The following is a 20,869-nucleotide window of genomic DNA, read 5'->3' as shown; positions in this document are numbered from 1 at the left end:
TATGAAATTCGCTATCCTCAGGATAGGTCATCAGTATCAGATTGGTGGGGGTCCAACATCAGAGACCCCTGCCGATCAGCTGTTTGAGAAGGTACCGGCGCTCCTATGAGCACCAGGGCCTTCTCTGTGCTTACCAGTATAGTATGGCAGCTGTGCTTGGTATCGCAGCTCATCTCTATTCACTTCTATGGGAGCGTAATGCGTCTAGGCCAGTGATGGTGAACAGTTTAGAAGCCGAGTGTCCAAACAGCAACCCAAAATCCACTTATTTATTGCAAAGTGCCAACACGGCAATTTAACCTTTAGTACTACAGTCCAATATAGTATATCTTCCATGTACTTTATCATTCAGCTATAATAGCCTGACTGCATTCAATGCGCTGCCTGTGCAGTTCATAGTGCGTCCTGCGTTGATGAGTGGCAGGAAAAGTGTAAAGCATATTGGTACACCATAGACTTTTTCCAGGGTGCGGATGCCCACAGAGAGAGCTCTGAGTGCCGCCTCTGGCGCCCGTGCCATAGGTTCGCCACCACTGGTCTACGCCATGTGACCGATGAACGTGACTTCACATGGCCTAGGGAAATCTGGAGACGGCTAAAGTCCTACTGCAAGCACTGCTGCCTTCTCAAACAGCTACGTTTGCTTCTCAATACAATAAAGTGAAAAATGGATTGCAAAGGGAGAAATCTGCAGGATTAATTCACATGCTGCAGATTTAAATTCCACATTGCAGATCAATTTCCACTGCGGATTGTTCCCTCAGCATATAGAAAAGTTTCATCCACTTGACCAGTTCTGTAATACACTGCAGATGTCCACCACAACCCCAGGCCTGAAAATGCACAATATATCCACCCACTCTAAAGGGAGCCTGTCACTTGTTCTGGGGTTACTAAAGCACAGGACGCCATTATGCAGCTGGGGCTTAGCTTCCTAACAATGCCCCTGTGAAATCAGGCTGTTGGGGTATGGCCACATGTGCAGGTTTTTAGATGCAGTTTTTACCCTTTTTCTTAATCCACTCATGGTTTGAGCACCCTTATGGTAAAACAGTAAGCTGGATGAACCAAACAAATCATCTCCTGACAGACGGCAGAGCACCGATGCAATCACAACTAATGCTATACTGCCCTCTACTGCAACAATCAGCACTTTCCAGTCTCAAAACACTGATTCTCATCACAGAAAAAAAAAATATGAGGCATCAGTATAATGGTGAAAAGCTGTAAAGTTCTTTCAAAATACAATGCATTTGTAAAGTCTTCTGACCTTGCATTGACAAATAGTCAGACCCTTTACTTGGAACTTAGTTGAAGCACCTTTACAGCTTCCAGTCTTCTTGGGTATGATGTCACAAGGTTTGAACACCTGGATTTAGGGATTTTCTGCCATTCTTCTCTGCAAATCCTCTCAAACTCTGTCAGGTTGGATGCGGACCATCGGTGGACAGACATTTTCAGGAGTCTCTGAAGACATGTCATCGGGATTTTGTGTATAGAGCTGAGGACATTGCGTGCTGGCGGCCATCTAGTAACCAATACCCATTCCCCATAGCTCTGTGTGCTTTTATTGTGTAAAAAAAACTGATTTGATCCATACACAAATTAACCTGAGATGAGTCCTGTCCCTGACTCATCTCACGTTAATTTGCATATGTATCAAATCGGGTTTTTTACACGATAAAAGCACACAGAGCTATGGGGACTGGGTATTGCGGATGTGCTAGCGGCCATACAGCTCTATACACAAAATCCCGGTGACAGGTTCCCTTTAACCTCTTCCGGACACAGGGCACTGGTACTTAAGGACACAGGGCGTACATGTACGCCCTGTGTATTTTCGATCACTGCCGTGCGGCTGGCGGTGATCGGAACCCGGTGCCTGCTCAAATCATTAAGCAGGCACCTAGGTTAAATGCGCGGTTTGCTGCGCTTTCTGCAGTTTCTGATGGGATCAGAAACTTTAGTATTCCTAAAATGTATCTTTATCCCCCCCGCCCCCCGCCTCCCCTTGAATAATCGTTGGTGGCCAGTGGGTATACCAGGGTGTCAGCACATTGCTGACACCCTGGTATAAACGGCTGACATCTGTGAAGCGATGGAAGAGGTTAGCAGTCAGGGAGCTCCCTCCCTCTCCCATCGGGGGGCTGCTGTGCCTTTGCAGCCCCCCGATGGGAGAGGGAGAGAGCCCCCAGACAGATCCCCTCCTTACCCTTCCCCATCTGCGAAGATCTTCCCCATCTTCTCAGGCATCCTGCTGTCCATGGTGCTGAACAGATCTGTGCTAAAGGCATAGATCTGTTCAGGCAAAGTGTAAGTAAAATACAGTACAGTACACTATATAGGGTACTGTACTGTATTATACAGACATCAGACCTACTGGATCTTCAAGAACCAAGTGGGTCTGGGTAAAAAAAAAGTGAAAAAAATGTAAAAATCAAAAAACACATTTATCACTGATAAAAAATGAAAAAAATAAAAATTCCCTACACATGTTATATAATCACCGTGTCCGTAACGACCTGATCTATAAAACGGTCATGTTACTTTACCCAAACGATGAACGCCATAAAAATAAAAAACTATGATAAAATTGAAATTTTGCCCACCTTACTTCCCCAAAAAGGTAATAAAAGTGATCAAAAAAGTTGTATGTATGCCAAAATAGTACCATTCAAACCGTCACCTCATCCCGCAAAAAATGAGACCCTACCTAAGATAATCGCCCAAAAACTGAAAAAACTATGGCTCTCAGAATATGAAGACACCAAAACTTTTTTTGTTTCAAAAATGAAATAATTGTGTAAAACTTACATAAATAAAAAAAGTATACATATTAGGTATCGCCGTGTCCGTAATAACCTGCTCTATAAAAATATCACATGACCTAACCCCTCAGGTGAATACCGTAAAAAAAAAAAAAACGCTGTAAAAAACAGGAATTTTTGCATTACCTTACTTCACAAAAAGTGTAATAGTAAGCGATCAGAAAGTCATATGCACCCCAAAATAGTGCCAATCAAACCGTCATCTCATCCCGCAAAAATCATACCCTACCCAAGATAATCGACCAAAAACTGAAAAACCTATGGCTCTCAGAATATGGAGACACTAAAACTAGATTTTATTTGTTTCAAAAATGAAATCAATGTGTAAAACTTACATAAATAAAAAAAATTATTGTATACATATTAGGTATCGCCGCGTCCGTGACAACCTGCTCTATAAAAATATTACATGATCTAACCTGAACGTTGAAAATAACAAAAAATAAAAACGGTGCCAAAACAGCTATTTCTTGTTACCTTGCCTCACAAAAAGTGTAATATAGAGCAACCAAAAATCATATGTACCCTAAACTAGTACCAACAATACTGCCACCCTATCCCGTAATTTATAAAATGGGGTACATTTTTGGGAGTTTCTACTCTAGGGGTGCATCAGGGGGGCTTCAAATGGGACATTGTGTCAAAAAAAAAAAAAACGGTCCAGCAAAATCTGCCTTCCAAAACCATATGGCATTCCTTTCCTTCTGCACCCTGCCGTGTGCCCGTAAAGCGGTTTACGACCACATCGGGTGTTTCTGTAAACTACAGAATCAGAGCCATAAATATTGAGTTTTGTTTGGCTGTTAACCCTTGCTTTGTAACTGGAAAAAATATATAAAAATAGAAAATCTGCCAAAAAAGTGAAATTTTTAAATTGTATCTCTATTTTTCATTAAATCTTGCGGAACACATAAAGGGTTAACAAAGTTAGTAAAATCCGTTTTGAATACCTTGAGGGGTGTAGTTTCTTAGATGGGGTCACTTTTATGGAGTTTCTACTCTAGGGGTGCATCAGGGGGGCTTCAAATGGGACATGGTGTAAAAAAAAAAAAAAAAAACAGTCCAGTAAAATCTGCCTTCCAAAACCATACGGCGCACCTTTCCCTCTACGCCCTACTGTGTGCCCGTACAGTAGTTTACGGCCACATATGGGGTGTTTCTGCAAACTAGAGAATCGGGGCAATAAATATAGCATTTTGTTTGGCTGTTAACCCTTGCTTTGTTACTGGAAAAAATTGAAAATTTGCCCAAAAATTTAAAAATTCTCAAATTTCATCTCCATTTGCCAATAACTCTTGTGCAACACCTAAAGGGTTAACAAAGTTTATAAAATCAGTTTTGAATACCTTGAGGGGTGTAGTTTATAGAATGGGGTCATTTTTGCGTGGTTTCTGTTATGTAAGCCTCGCAAAGTGACTTCAGACCTGTAGTGGTCCCTAAAAATTGTGTTTTTGTAAATTTCTGAAAAATTTCAAGACTTGCTTCTAAACTTCTAAGGGCTCTTTCACACCTGCGTTCCTTTCTTCCAGCAGAGAGTTCCGTCGTCGGGGCTCTATGCCGGGAGAATCCTGATCAGTTTTATCCTAATGCATTCTGAATGGAGAGAAATCCGTTCAGGATGCATCAGGATGTCTTCAGTTCCGGACCGGAACGTTTTTTGTCCGGAGAAAATACTGCAGCATGCTGCGCTTTTTGCTCCGGCCAAAAATCCTGAAGACTTGCCGCAAGGCCGGATCCGGAATTAATGCCCATTGAAAGGCATTGATCCGGATCCGGCCTTAAGCAAAACGTCGTTTCGGCGCATTGCCGGATCCGACGTTCAGCTTTTTCTGAATGGTTACCATGGCTGCCGGGACGCTAAAGTCCTGGCAGACATGGTAAAGTGTAGTGGGGAGCAGGGGAGCAGTATACTTACCGTCCGTGCGGCTCCCGGGGCGCTCCAGAGTGACGTCAGGGCGCCCCACGCACATGGATAACGTGATCGCATGGCACGTCATCCATGCGCATGGGGCGCTCTGACGTCATTCTGGAGCGCCCCGGGAGCCGCACGGACTGTAAGTATACCGCTCCCCCGCTCCCCACTACTACTATGGCAACCAGGACTTTAATAGCGTCCTGGCTGCCATAGTAACACTGAAAGCATTTTGAAGACGGATCCGTCTTCAAATGCTTTCAGTTCACTTGCGTTTTTCCGGATCCGGCGTGTAATTCCGGCAAGTGGAGTACATGCTGGATCCGGACAACGCAAGTGTGAAAGAGGCCTAAGCCTTGTAACATCCCCAAAAAATAAAATATAATTCCCAAAATAATTCAAACATGAAGTAGACATATGGGGAATGTAAAGTCATCACAATTTTTGGGGGTATTACTATGTATTACAGAAGTAGAGAAACTGAAACTTTGAAATTTGCTAATTTTTTCTAATTTTTGGTAAATTAGGTTTTTTTTAATGCAAAAAAATAAACTTTTTTGACCCAATTTTAGCAGTGTCATGAAGTACAATATGTGACGAAAAAAACAATCTCAGAACGGCCTGGGTAAGTCAAAGCGTTTTACAGTTATCAGCACTTAAAGTGACACTGGTCAGATTTGCATAAAATGGCCTGGTCCTAAGGTGATATAAGGCTGTGTCCTTAAGGGGTTAAGTCAGGGCTCTGGTTGAGCCACAGACATTCACAGACTTGTCCCAAGCCCCTCCTGTGTTGTCTTGGCTGTGTGCTTAGGGTCATTGTCTTAATGGAAGGCGAATCTTCAGCCCAGTCTGAGGTCTGGATCAGGTTTTCATGGAAAAGATATTTATGACTTATCTTCAGAATAGGTCATCAGTATCAGATCTGCAAAGGTGCGATACCCAGGACCCCCGCCAATCAGCTGTTAGAAGAGGCCTTGAGCGCCGCAGCCTCTTCCTAGGCCAGTGACATCACTTTACCTCGGCCACATGCCCTACCTGTAGCTCAGCCCTATTCAAGTCAATAGGGCTGAGCTGCAAAACCAAGCACTGCCATTATACGATGTACGGCGCTGTCCTTGGAAGGCTGCCGGGAGCCTGCATCGCTCACCAGTGGTCCAGTGAGCGCAGCGGCTACCTGAAACAGCTGACCGGCAGGGATGCCAGTATTTGGACTCCTGCTGATGTGATAATAATGACCTTAGGATAGGTCATTATTATCATTTCCCGGACAACCCCTTTAAGAATATCTCTGTACCTTGCTCTAATCAGCTTTCCCTCAACCCTGACCAGACTTCCTGTCCCAGCCGCTGAAAAACACCCCGAGAGCATGATGCTACCACCACCATGCTTCACTGTAGGGACGGTATTACGCAGGGCCTGGTTTCCTTCAAACATGACACTTAGAATTGAGGCCAAAAGGTTAAATCTTGGTTTCATCAAACCAATCTTGTTCCTCGCAGCCTGAGAGTCCCTTATTTATTTTTTTGCTAACTTTTGTGTCTCTTACTGAGGATAGGCTTCTTTCTGGCCACTCTGCCATAACGGCCAGATTGGTGATTTGCTGCAGTGATTGTTGACCTTCTGGAAGTTTCCCCCATCTGCACACAGGGTCTATGGAGCTCAGCCACAGTGATCATTGGGTTGTTGGTAACTTTCTTTTGGGAACTTTCTATGCAGAAGAAATATTTCTGTACCCTTCTCAAGATCTGAACCTCCACACGGCCCTGTCTGTGAGCTCTACAGGCAGTTCTGTCCTCCTTCTGGATTGGTTTTAGCTAAGAAAACTCCTCACCTCTCCTACGCCGCAGCTCCTCTTCATCTCCGGGTCCAGTGCCGCGCTCCCCTGTGTTCTCCGGCCCGCGCTGCACTGTCACCTGATGCTGTACGGGGTCAGGACAGTGCAGTGCGAGCCCCATCAAAGACGACCAGGGAGGGCGAGTATCGGAAGCGCTTGCTGCGCTTCTTCCCTGCTCCCGGCACCCGATGCATACTAGTGAGCGCTTCTATAAGGTTAGATGCAGATACCGCTAATGTGCAAAATCCTTAATATCGGCACTTCCGATAATCAGTCGATCCCTACTGGAAACGTGATTCTCTGCAAAGTCCTTAAGATTATAAGAAGATCATTTAGCAACATTTTCAAACTATAACTAATGACTACAGAACAAAGGTGGTCATATAAAGTAGGACAGCAGATGAAACCTATGACTGATAAAGAATAGGCTTGGTCCACACATGAAGGATCTTTTACAAATCCTCAACAATATTTTGCTTCAGAACCAATGCATAATCACCCCTATACATTGCAGGGGTGAAATCCACGGTGAAAACTAACCACCACTGGATGGGGATAACCACTGAGACCCTCACCGATCACATGCCGCTGTATGAACGGAGCAGCAGGTTGATTATCATCATCATCTTCAATCAACTATGAGACTGCTGGAGACAGCTGAACAGTTCTCGACTATCTCTGGCAGCTCTATTGAAACGGGAGAACTGAGATGCCTGTTGGTTATTCCCTATCCAGTGCACGCGTATACCTGACTCCAACCAGAATAACCCTTTAAAGCCAGTATCACATGGTGCTAATACAGTCCCCTTTTAACGTCTTTCATCTTAGAACCTGGACTACACGCAGTTCTGTTGAGCACAACCTAGATCAATATAAGACAAGATAGATATGTAAAATTTAGTAGCAGCTTTATAGCCAAGTGAAACCACCCTTAGGCCCCTTGCAGACGAGCGCGTGCGGATTAGGTCCGGATGCGTTGCGAATGCATTTAGTGAAAAATGTGCGATTTCGCAAACAAAGTCAGTCAGTTTTGTCTGCGATCGCGTTCAGTTTTTAGCACGCGGCTGCAATGCGATTTAATGTGTTTTGAACGCTCGTGATAAAAAACTGAATGTATACAAACATCTCTTAGCAATCATCCGTGAAAAACGCACCACATCCGCACTTGCTTTCACGCAGCTCCATTCACTTCTATGGGGCCAGTGTTGTGTAAAAATTGAAGCATATAGAACATGCTGTGATTTTTACACAACGCACAAGCAATGCGTGAAAACCAACACACATGTACACAGCCCTATTGAAATGAATGGGTCCGGATTCCGTGGGGGGGAAATGCATTCAAATTACGCATTGCACCCGCGCAGAATACTTGCTTGTGCGAAAGGGGCCTTACACAGAAGATAACAGCATCTACATGTGTGTGCTCAAACTACACAGATTTTACGCTATGTTGCCATACACAGTTATAAAATGCTGACGTTTCAAAAACATGGAAAACTTCACAAAATTCTAAGTTTATAAAGCAGTTCTGACCAGAGAGACATAGGGCTTCATTTCCCATCCTTGTATATTGGTGTTGTCTATTATGATGGGTGACACATTCTTCTCAAAGGCGTCTTTAGCTGAAACAAAATACAATACAGTGAATTTCTAACTGCAGACTGTGCAAGAATAAAATTTAAATCCATGACCCTTTGCATTTAGTATAGGAACTGCAGCACTTAGGGCTAGTTAAAGGGCTTAACATGATTTACATACTGATGACCTAACATCAGAATAGGTCATCAATATGAGATCGTCAGGGGTATGACTCCCGGTTCCCATCAATGAGCATATCAAGCACAGCGCTGGTATCTCAGGTCAGCCACATTACCTTGGTGGCCTTGGATCCTTTAGAGGGACCTAGGCTACCACAACGAACGAACGAACAGCTCCACTGATTACTGCGCTCCTGGGAAAAATCCTCTCAGATGCCGTAGTCACAACTGATCATGGCATCTGAGGGGTTAAATGTCTGATTGGCGTCATTGCTGATCACCGACATTAGCTCTGGGTGTCTGCTGTTTAAAACCCAGCAGCTATGGAACCCACTAATGGACTTTCGCCATACACGTAAAGCAGATGCCCTTAAATCACAACTGTCATATTTTCACTCAAAATTCAATTTTCATACATTGCTGCTGTAGTGATAATCCATAATCACTAATTATTGTGTTCACATACCACTTGTTTAATGAGATTCCGTCCATAGCAACCGATCCTCACAAGACTTCTTTCTGACTATCTTCTCAAGATGGCCGCCGATGCTCAGACCCTGAGGCTAAGACCTCCCTCTCTAACTACCCAGAATTCATTCGGCTCATCTCGGGAACGCGCAGCCTCAGCCCAACCAATCGGCTTCCTCCAGACTTAAACAAGCCCTCTTCCTCTGGAGTAGTTGATTGCAAATTTTTTATCGCAAATTTTATTGTGAATATTGGCACTATCCCGATCCGAAGGGAGCGCACACGCAGTGTTCGGGACTGCCCACTACTACGTCCTCCGTCTTCTGTTTATAGAAAATAGGAGATGGAGGACAACTAGCAACGCTGTTTTAGCCGCACCACTGAAATGCCTGGGGGAGGAAAGAATATGCTGCAATTACTGTATTTTTCGCCCCATAAGACCCAAAAGTGGGAAGAAAATGCGTCTTATGGGGCGAATACTAATGAGCGTGACTGCGCTCTGTGATCTCATGCTGTGCGCAGCCTTCACAGCGCAGCCGGGAGACAGAGCTCGCTGGAGGAGAGGTGCGGCGGCGTCCAGGAGCAGGAGAAGTGGTTTATTTATTTTATTAAACATGAGGCGCTGGGGGCAATATGAGAGGCAGTGGGGGCTGATATGAGGTCTGATTGGGGGTCATTCACATGACTTATTAACATTGGGGGTCTGATTGGGGCTGTTAGCTGAGGTCTGATCTGAGGTGTAATGGAAAATATTTTTTTCTTATTGTCCTCTAAAGTCTAGGTGCGTCTAATAGGGCGCAAAATATGGTATTAGGTAATTCAATACCTATACTAAAGTATTAACTAGGGAACTAAGGAAAACTTAGACCAATCCAATTACATAAAAAATAATAATAATATGACAGTTACCCTTTAAAAGGGAAACTGTCACCAGCTATCCCTCCTTATCCGATTGTTTACATAGACACAAACATACGGTTCACCTGATTCCAATGCTGTTTTTCCTTTGTTGATCAGAGACTGTGCTCCCGAGTGTCATACTTCTAAAGTTTAATACTTTCCTAATATGCTAATTAAGTCTTTGGTGCAATGAGGGCATCACTATTGCTCTTCATGTAACTAAGTTCAGCTTCTTTCTGTGGCCAGCACTCCCTTAATGCTTTGATCGACAGGGCAAGGCAGGGAAAAGCAGCGAGGGAGTGACTGGCCATAGAAAGGAGCAGAGCTTGGGTGCAACACAAGCAATCGTGACTCCGTCATCACACCAAAGACATAATTAGAATATTAAGGTTGAGTTCACACGAGCGTGACAGATTAGGTCCGGATGCGTTCAGGGTGCGTTCAGTTAAACTCGCACCATTTTGCAAGCAAGTTCAGTCAGTTTTGTCTGCAATTGCGTTTAGTTGTTCAGTTTTTTCCGCGCGGGTGCAATGCGTTTTGATGCGTTTTTCACGCGCGTGATAAAAAACTGAAGGTTTACAAACAACATCTCCTAGCAACCATCAGTGAAAAACGCATCGCACTCGCACTTGCTTGCAGATGCAATGCGTTATTAACGCAGCCCCATTCACTTCTATGGAGCCAGGGCTGCGTGAAAAACTCAGTATATATAACATGCTGCGATTTTAAAGCATTGCAGAAGTGATGCGTGAAAAAAAACGCTCATGTACACAGCCCCATTGAAATGAATGGGTCAGGATTCAGTGCGGGTGCAATACGTTCACCTAATGCATTGCACCCGCGCGGAAATCTCGGCCGTGTGAACGCAGCCTAAGAAAAAGTATCACAACTCGAGAATGGTGCTTTGGGTCATCAAAAAAAAACAAACTGCATTTTATTCAGGTAAACCACAGCTATGTGTCTATGCAAACAGTTTGCTAGGGAGGTACCTGGTGACAGATTCCCTTGAAGGGTGTAAAAGGAGTCTGTCAGCAGTTTGTTCATGCAAAACTGCTGACTGAGCAGGAGGAAAGGGAAAGGGACAGAAAGAAATACTTAAAGTGCACCTAATCTTTCAACAAACTTTGCATTAATCAATAGTACAGTGTGTCTGTCTCCTGGTTCATTCAGCTCCTACTCACTCCTCCTCCTACCTCCCCCCTCTCCATAGACTTGTATTGAAATGTGTAATCTGATCCATCCTGGACAATTTCAAGAGAAATTTCAAAAAAGTTTCCAAGAGAAAAGCATTTAGTAAGTTGGGAAGGAGTAGAGAGTAGTGATGAGCGAACTTCTGTTTTAAGTTCGGCGTCTAAAGTTCGGCTTCCGGTTAGCGGAGAATCCCGATATGGATTCCGACTTCCGTTGTGGTCCGTGGTAGCGGAATCAATAATCGGCCATTATTGATTCCGCTACCACGGACCACAACGGAAGTCGGAATCCATATCGGGATTCTCCGCTAACCGGAAGCCGAACTTTAGACGCCGAACTTAAAACAGAAGTTCGCTCATCACTAGTAGAGAGAGGTAAACAGCTGATAACAGGAGAACAGACATTTCTGTCTCTCCCATGAGATATATTACAAAGTTTCTTATGGTTGCTTGCACTGCTGATTTATGTAAAGTTGTGTAAATAGTAGTGGCCTCTTTCACACTTGCGTTGTTAGGATCCGGCGTGCACTTCAGTTGTCGGAAGTGCCCGCCGGATCCGTAACACCACAAGTGAACTGAAAGCATTTGAAGACTGATCAGTCTTCAAAATGCGTTCAGTGTTACTATGGCAACCAGGACGCTATTTATATCCTGGTTGCCATAGTAGTAGTGGGGGGCGGGGGAGCAGTATACTTACCGCCCGTGCGGCTCCCGGGGCGCTCCAGAATGACGTCAGAGCGCCCCATGCGCATGGAGCCGCATGGACGGTAAGTATACTGCTCCCCCGCTCCCCACTACACTTTACCATGGCAAACAGGACTTTAGCGTCCTGGCAGCCATGGTAACCATTCAGAAAAAGCTAAACGTCGGATCCGGCAATGCGCCGAAACGACATTTAGCTTAAGGCCAGATCCGGATTAATGCCTTTCAACGGTCATTAATTCCGGATCCGGTCTTGCGGCAAGTGTTCAGGATTTTTGGCCGGAGCAAAAAGTGCAGCATGCTGCGGTATTTTCTCCGGCCAAAAAACTTTCCAGTCCTGAACTGAAGACATCCTGATGCATCCTGAACGGATTTCTCTCCATCCAGAATACATTGGGATAATCCTATCAGGATTTTTCCGTCATAGAGCCCCGACGACGGAACTCTATGCCGGAAAAGAACAACGCAAGTGTGAAAGAGCCCTAAGTGACCATTTAAATCTGTTGTTACTTTTAAAGGGAGTCTGTCACCTACATAACATGTTTTAAACTGATGATATAGCTCTGTGGGAGGCAGATCCATAACACTGATGGTACCCATGTTTAGTTTTTCAGAGCCTCCAAAGTACCTAAAATAAAGTTTTAAAAATATGCAAATTACCTATCACAAGTGCCCAGGGGCGGAGAGTGTGCTGCAAGTGCCCAGTGCTCCTTGCCTTACTTGCTCCCGGCTCCTCCCCTCTGTATCGTCCGGCCAGCCCTGTATCCTTGCTGGGTCATTTTCGTCTCCATTTATAATCCAGAGCCTGTGCACTTTACCGCCGGTGTACGTACCTGGCGCATGCGCACGGCATATCAGTATGCCTCTGCCCACAGTGGGCAATGTACTGCGCATGCCCGGACCCGAAGGTGAAGCGAACAGGCACTAGATTATGAATGGAGACGAAAATGACGGCGCAAGGATACAGGGCTGGCCGGACGATACAGAGGGGAGGAGTCAGGCGCAAGTAAGGCGGGGAGCACTGGGCACTTGCAGCACACTCTTCGCCCCTGGGCACTTGCGATAGGTAATTTGCATATTTTAAAACTTTATTTTAGGTACTTTGGAGGCTCTGAAAAACTAAACATGGGTACCATCAGTGTTATGGATCTGCCTCCCACAAAGCTATATCATCAGTTTAAAACATGTTATGTAGGTGACAGACTCCCTTTAAATCAATAGAGTGCTATTAGAATGAACTTTGAGTGTCACATGCACCCACAGGACAAGGGGAGGGGGTTTGTGCGTGGGCAAGATCTGCCTCTCACACGTGGAACTGCTCATATATGGAGCCTCAGTACCGTCGGCAGAAGGTAAGTTATGGCTGTCACAATATGGCGACAAGGCCATATGCATTTGGCATCTTCAAAAACAAAACCGGAAAGGCATTGTTTTTTTTAACATTGTGCACCCAAAATTATTTTTTAAAAGTTAAACAATTCACCTGATGTACCCCACAAAGGTGACATTTAAAACAACTTGCCTAGCATAAAACAAGACTTCATACAGCTATGTCGACACTTTTTAAATACAGAGATCCAAATATGAAACAAAAAAATTTCCACGTTCCGGGTACAAAATTAGGTTAGCTCTAGGATCTAACATAAAGCAAGTTTTTCATACCTCGTTTATAATTCCACTCATGAGCTTCCCCAAGACAGTTTATATCATACTGGTATTCACCATTTTGGCTAAAGTAATCATCGGTGCTCAGAATATCTCCTGACGGATTCTGCTCTAGTAATAACCTGGAACAAAGCATGTAGTCTATTAAGTCAGAATGCAAAAAATAAAAAAAATAAAAGATACATTATAACAAGAAAAACCAAATGTAAATAAATTCATGTAAGTTTACACCATCATGGGCTCATAGCACCAATGAGTCCTGGAAAACCCCTTTAATAAAAATACAAGTTGCCCACAGATTGAACTGTACTTCAAGGGCATCACATGTAGAAAGGGAATGAATGTTGGCTAAACATAACCCATCGCAGAAATCGCAGTTTTGTGTTTCAAGAGACTTGCCGTGTGTGATGACACAATGCTAGGATACGTCATCATTGGGGGTCTGACCTCTGGCATCCCAAGCGATCCTGAGAATGAAGATTGTGCAGAGCTGATTTTATTACATGACACGGAGGCTCATATTGCTTTCTCTTCCTTTTACTGACCACCAATAGCAGCAAAGAAAATAAGACAACAAGTAACCATGGTAACCAAGACCCTCCCACATAACATCCCTATAATAGTCCTGCTTTGCATAGATTCCTCCTCTTTCTTTGCTGCTGACCACTCAGATAAGTTGTCATTGTGGTCTTCACATTTTATATACCTGTGTTGAGCTCATCTTAGTTTTGAGTTTTTTCTATTGTTGGCATTGTTATATACCTATATACAGTACAGACCAAAAGTTTGGACACACCTTCTCATTCAAAGAGTTTTCTTCATTTTCATGACTATGAAAATTGTAGATTCACACTGAAGGAATCAAAACTATGAATTAACACATGTGGAATTATATATATAACAAAAGTGTGAAACAACTGAAAATATGTCATATTCTAGGTTCTTCAAAGTAGCCACCTTTTGCTTTGATTACTGCTTTGCACACTCTTGGCATTCTCTTGATGAGCTTCAAGAGGTAGTCACCTGAAATGGTTTTCACTTCACAGGTGTGCCCTGTCAGGTTTAATAAGTGGGATTTCTTGCCTTATAAATGGGGTTGGGACCATCAGTTGCGTTGTGGAGAAGTCAGGTGGATACACAGCGGATAGTCCTACTGAATAGACTGTTAGAATTTGTATTATGGCAAGAAAAAATCAGCTAAGTAAAGAAAAACGAGTGGCCATCATTACTTTAAGAAATGAAGGTCAGTCAGTCCGAAAAATTGGGAAAACTTTGAAAGTGTCCCAAGTGCAGTCACAAAAACCATCAAGCGCTACAAAGAAACTGGCTCACATGCGGACCGCCCCAGGAAAGGAAGACCAAGAGTCACCTCTGCTGCGGAGGATAAGTTCATCCGGGTCACCAGCCTCAGAAATCGCAGGTTAACAGCAGCTCAGATTAGAGACCAGGTCAATGCCACACAGAGTTCTAGCAGTAGACACATCTCTAGAACAACTGTTAAGAGGAGACTGTGTGAATCAGGCCTTCATGGTAGAATATCTGCTAGGAAACCACTGCTAAGGACAGGCAACAAGCAGAAGAGACTTGTTTGGGCTAAAGAACACAAGGAATGGACATTAGACCAGTGGAAATCTGTGCTTTGGTCTGATGAGTCCGAATTTGAGATCTTTGGTTCCAACCACCATGTCTTTGTGCAACACAGAAAAGGTGAACGGATGGACTCTACATGCCTGGTTCCCACCGTGAAGCATGGAGGAGGAGGTGTGATTGTGTGGGGGTGCTTTGCTGGTGACACTGTTGGGGATTTATTCAAAATTGAAGGCACACCGAACCAGCATGGTTACCACAGCATCTTGCAGCAGCATGCTATTCCATCCGGTTTGCGTTTAGTTGGATCATCATTTATTTTTCAACAGGACAATGACCCCAAACACACCTCCAGGCTGTGTAAGGGCTATTTGACCATGAAGGAGAGTGATGGGGTGCTGCGCTAGATGACCTGGCCTCCACAGTCACTGGAACTGAACCCAATCGAGATGGTTTGGGGTGAGCTGGACCGCAGAGTGAAGGCAAAAGGGCCAACAAGTGCTAAGCATCTCTGGGAACTCCTTCAAGACTGTTGGAAGACCATTTCAGGTGACTACCTCTTGAAGCTCATCAAGAGAATGCCAAGAGTGTGCAAAGCAGTAATCAAAGCAAAAGGTGGCTACTTTGAAGAACCTAGAATATGACATTTTCAGTTGTTTCACACTTTTTTGTTATGTATATAATTCCACATGTGTTTATTCATAGTTTTGATGCCTTCAGTGTGAATCTACAATTTTCATAGTCATGAAAATGAAGAAAACTCTTTGAATGAGAAGGTGTGTCCAAACTTTTGGTCTGTACTGTATATGTTGAACCCTCGTATTTTGTATCTGTTTTTTTCCTTTTTAGGGTATATTGTTCCTCTCTCTCTTCATTTTGACCCTGCGGTCTTTCCCCTTGTTACTTAGGTCCCCCCCTCAGTCTCTGGTCCTTATCATATTCCGGCGGTTTCTCGCCTCTCTCCGGTGTCCCTCTTGGCCTCCGGTTCTTCTCCCCTCTTCTGTGTCTCCTCGGCATCCATTGCGGCCGAAATCTCACTCGATTTCAGTCGCCATCACCCAGACCTTACCTCGGGACGAGATCTTCTCCTCGGCTCCGCTTGCTCCCGCCCCTATTTTCTCCTCAGGGCGGCGCAAAATCTCGTGAGATTTCGTGCGCGCCACCAGTGCCAACGGACGTTCGGTCGCATCGGCGGCTGCCCTCTTTGCTCCTGGTGGTACCCTGCCCTCTCTATTGTGTACAACCCCCCCCCCCCCTTCCTCACCCTGCCCTCATCATCATATTAGTACTTCAGGGTAGATTTTATAGCACAGTGCCCTAGGGGATCATGTCAGAGGACGGCCACCCCAATAACCATACTCCTGAGGCCATGGAGGTAGGGGTGGGCGATAGGGCCTAAAATCTATATTGCAATATAATTTTAAGCATGTGCGATATGCGATATATATTTTTCTATATTTGGGGGGGGCGTGTTTAAACTTTTTTTTTTTTTTACTTTTTATTTAATAACTATTAGCCTCCTTAAGGGCTAGAACCCTTGTCATATTCACCCTAATAGAGCTCTATTAGGGTGAATAGGACTTTACACTCTCCCTGCAGGGAGAGCCGAGTCCCCTCCCCTAAACAGTGCCATCCACAGATGGCCCCCCCCCCCCTAAATGGTGCCATCCACAGATCCCCCCTCACCTAAACGGTGCCATCCACAGATCCCCCCTCCCCTAAACGGTGCAATCCACAGATCCCCCCTCCCCTAAACAGTGCCATCCACAGATCCCCCCTCCCCTAAACGGTGCCATCCACAGATCCCCCCTCCCCTAAACGGTGCCATCCACAGATCCCCCCTCCCCTAAACGGTGCCATCCACAGATCCCCCCCCTCCCCTAAACGGTGCCATCCACAGATCCCCCCTCCCCTAAACGGTGCCATCCACAGATCCCCCTCCCCTAAACCTCAGGGTCAGCCGGTTCTGATTCTCCAGCCTCCAGAACCACTAAGACTGGTGTGTTACTTGCCACCCAAGAGAGTGCGCGGAATTCGCGCAAAAGAGCCTATGCCCGCCAGGCAGAAAAAGACGAGGCCGTGGAAATGCGCCAGAGCGCAATATGATACGCAATTCGAGTCCGAACTCGGATCGTAAGAGGAGGCGCAGTCAGAGTCTGACTTGGGTTCAGAGCCAGAGGACCTGGAACTATTGGAGATGGACCCTCCCGGGCCATCGTCTGTTCCTAATCCCCCCGTTTCCAACCCCCCTAAGGTCCCTTCTAGTACCCTAGAGGCGATTATTGACCCTTCGGGAGAGCCACTATTCGACCCGGATGCGCTCCATCACCCGAGGTCCACCGAGTGGCTCCCATCGGACCACGTTGCTAAGTATTTGGAGTCCCGCATACGTCAGCCCCTTAGCAAGGAGGCTAGTAATAAGTTGAGGGCTGAGTGCCCTAGGCCCATTGTCCCCAACAAGGTGTGTGACACACCAGTAGTGGATCCTAAAATGATCCAGTTTCTGGCCAAATCTGGGTGGAACCCGCGCAAGGGTCTTGAGTCAGCCCTGAAGGCCTGCCAGGACAAATTACTGGATGACCTGGGCCCCTTACAAAAATCTTTGAGTTGGCGGAATCAGCCAGAATCCAGAACACTCAGGTGGATCCGAAGGAGCTCCGGGGGTGGACACAGTCTCGCTGGCAATGCTAATACCTCTCTTTCTATTGAAAGAAGGAAGGCCATTCTATTCAAAATAGAGCCTAAATTGTACAATTTGGCCTTGACTGAGGCGGGCAAGGATGCCCAGGGTCTCCTTTTTGGAGACTCTTTCATTAAAGATCTATCGCATTTTGTTGGTGCCTTCACGGCGCTGGATAAAGCCCAATCGTCAATGAGACAGGTTTTTCAGGGACGGGTCTCCGCCAGGGCCGGCAATACTAGGGGCCGTCTGTCCGGCCGGTTATCTTTCCAGACCCGCGGTTCGGGTCGAGGCTCCGTATCCTTCAGATCTTCCAGCCAGGAGTTCCGCCAGCCGTCCACCTTTTTACCCACACGTGGTGCTCCTTGGCGATCCCACGGGACCAGGGGATTCTCGGGATCCAGACGCCCATTTGGTAAGTCAACCAATCCCTCTATCTTCTTCAACTGTTTGGGTAGGGGGCAGACTCCATATTTTTTCCCACGCTTGGTCAGCCATCGCGGCCGACCAATGGGTCCTCACTACAGTTCGGGGTTTTCACATAGAGTTGGTGGGCCCTCCCGGCTTAGTTTCGCCCCCCTCATCCAATGGTCCTCCCGGCCCAATGTTGCACAGAGAATTTAATCAGCTTTTTCTGAAGGGTGCGATAGAACCTACTTCAGACCAATTCTCCAATTGCGTTATCAGCAACGTGTTTCTGATGGCTAAAAAAGGCTGGCAGATGCGTCCGGTGATCAACCTTCGGGCGTTGAACGCATTTGTTCGTTATCGCCACTTCAAGATGGAGGGCATCCACCGCCTGAGAGACATGCTCCTCCATGGAGATTGGCTTGTCAAATTGGACCTGAAGGATGCCTATTTGACAGTACCTATTGCCTCCCCTTCGGGCTGTCCTCAGCTCCTTGGTGTTTCACCAAGTTACTACAATCAGTTGTGTCCTGCCTCCGCAGCGTTCGGCTAATTGTATACTTAGACAATATCCTCATATTGGCCCAAGATCGTCCGACCTTGCTCACGCACTTATCCTGGACAATGGACTTATTGTCTCACCTAGGTTTTCTCCTCAACATGGAGAAATCCTGCCTGGTACCTTCCCAGTCCATGGCGTTTTTGGGATTCACTATCAATTCAGTGACAGAGACTCTCAGTCTTCCGTCATCCAAGGTTCGGGCCATCCACAAGGAGATACGCCAGACGTTATCCCTTCCACAGGTATCGTTACGTCGCCTGGCCCGCGTCATAGGCTTCCTTTCGTCCTCTATCCAGGCAGTTTTTCCAGCACCGCTACATTATCGTGCCATGCAGCTCCTCAAAATATCTAATCTTCGCGCAGGGGCATCATACAAAGACCTGATCACGTTAGATGAGGATTCGAGGGACGAACTGACATGGTGGATCCGGAACCTGGAAGTTTGGAATGGCAAGGCTATTGTCGGCCCACGTCCGGACTTCACGGTGGAATCAGACGCCAGCCTGTTAGGATGGGGCGCCTATTGCGACGGAGTGCACACTGGGGGACGTTGGTCCGCTGAAGAGTCCAGACTCCATATCAACTCCTTGGAGCTTCTAGCAGGATTCTTCGCAGTTCGCAGTTTTACATGAGATATGTCCAACACCTGCATCAGATTACGGCTGGACGTGTCGGCAGTGCGTTACGTGAACGCCATGGGCGGCGCACACACTCTGTGACATCCCATCTGTAACAAAGAAGTGAATGGGCACTCTTATAACTGGACCACAGATCTAGTACAATAACACTATATTTAATTGTAAAATATTCCGTATGTAAAATAGCATGCAAATCCTGGTCACAATTCTATATAGATATCCATGCTAATATGCATTATAATAACACATCCTAAAAGGAATTGTAGGCCTGTAAATATACAATAAAATAGATAAAAAACGATTCAATCAAATATCAGTTCACTGATATAGCTACTGACAATACACAATCAATTTCAATCCTGCTGGTGATGGATTGAATAGATTAGATTATCTACAAAGGGCCTGACACCCCGGCCAAATAAAATAATATTACATATGAACCAAGTCCGTCCAGTCTCCAGGATGCAAAGGTAGACTGGCAAACTTACTGCACTCCAATGATTACAACAGTGACTGATAGTGAGTGAATCCCTGTGAATACAGAAAAAACAAAAACAAAGTGCTAGTAAGACAATGCAAAAAGTGCTAATAATAAATAGTATGTCAATCCAAGTCCAACCATCTATTCTGATGCTGAAATAAATGTGCAAACAGATCGTGCTCAATATAAAACGTGTTACGGTGCTCAAGTTAATAAAATATACAGTCACAGTAATAGATCATATATTGCCCCTTGATCTCAGGGGGCTCGGCAGTATTAATATAAAGGCTGGATCTCACTAGTTGCCGTTTTCCTAGAGATGGGCCTTTCTACTACAATGTTGCAGGTTTCCTGGGAATAGACCTTGTATTCAAATGTTCCAATCCAAAAGGTTTCAATTCAACACCATAAGTGCGGCAAAGTTTAGTAGCGATAAATATCAAAAGTTCAGCAGTGTTGGTTTGTTACTCACGCTCTCTCCTGGTGTTCACTCCGTGGCGTCCCACGTGGCGCGAGTACAGGGTAAGCTTACCTCTTAAGGGCAGATTTCAATAGTGCCTTACTGCTGAATATAGATTCTGTGTGGTCCGGTCTGAAGGTTATACAAGTCCGGCTGCAAGTAAGAGATCTGTCTCTATCTATCTTACCGCAGGTTCACAATTCAATTCTTTGATTGTAGTAGGCGTTTCTCATGCCTCTCACAGCACAGGTGGTTAGGTTTCACAGGCTCCCTGGTGTTACCCGTAGGTTGACGGACTATGTCCAGAGGGGCTGCGATTCCTTTTTCTTGAAAGCGCTTTCTCTAAACAGCAAATAATATAGAGCTGTTATTATTTCAGTTTTGCCGGTTATTGCCAGATCCAATTCATCCACGCCAGACGCGTTTCGAAGGTTAACCTGCCTTCTTCCTCAGTGGCTTTGGTAGATCTGGCTGACTGACCGGCTTTTATTCCTTTACCTTCCAAAAGGGCTCCACAGTAAACCCGAGATGGATCCAGTGGATCTGGTATTGTTAAATCAGCTCCTCCATGCATTGCGATTCCAATGTGGTTCTTCTGCTTTTTTTATATATATTCATGCGTTTTTTATTCTACAGAGTCTTTAGTTCAAAAGAAACACTTCCTATAGATTATTTTCATTGCAGCTGTTTGCGTTCTCACACTATAAACAGTTATATCCAATAGTTCAATATTTAATTAAAACAATAGTGTGATTTCTGAAAAACTGAATATATGGATATGAAATATATCTACAACA

The 20,869-nt window shown here is 45.2% G+C and overlaps 1 protein-coding gene across 1 annotated transcript in view; it reads right to left on the bottom strand.

Moving 5' to 3' along the window:
- The window catches only part of N4BP2 (NEDD4 binding protein 2), a 74,997-nt gene that overhangs the window by 35,050 nt on the left and 19,078 nt on the right, over nucleotides 1-20,869 (bottom strand). Inside the window, 2 exon segments of the mRNA XM_044298488.1 lie at nucleotides 8,108-8,196; nucleotides 13,254-13,378. Coding sequence (XP_044154423.1) covers nucleotides 8,108-8,196; nucleotides 13,254-13,378 — 214 coding nt within the window.

The sequence above is a fragment of the Bufo gargarizans genome, chromosome 1 (assembly GCF_014858855.1).
Source record: "Bufo gargarizans isolate SCDJY-AF-19 chromosome 1, ASM1485885v1, whole genome shotgun sequence".
Lineage (NCBI taxonomy): Eukaryota > Metazoa > Chordata > Amphibia > Anura > Bufonidae > Bufo > Bufo gargarizans.
The sequence above is the reverse complement of the archived record's forward strand: the minus strand, read 5'-3'. Positions and strand labels throughout refer to the sequence as shown.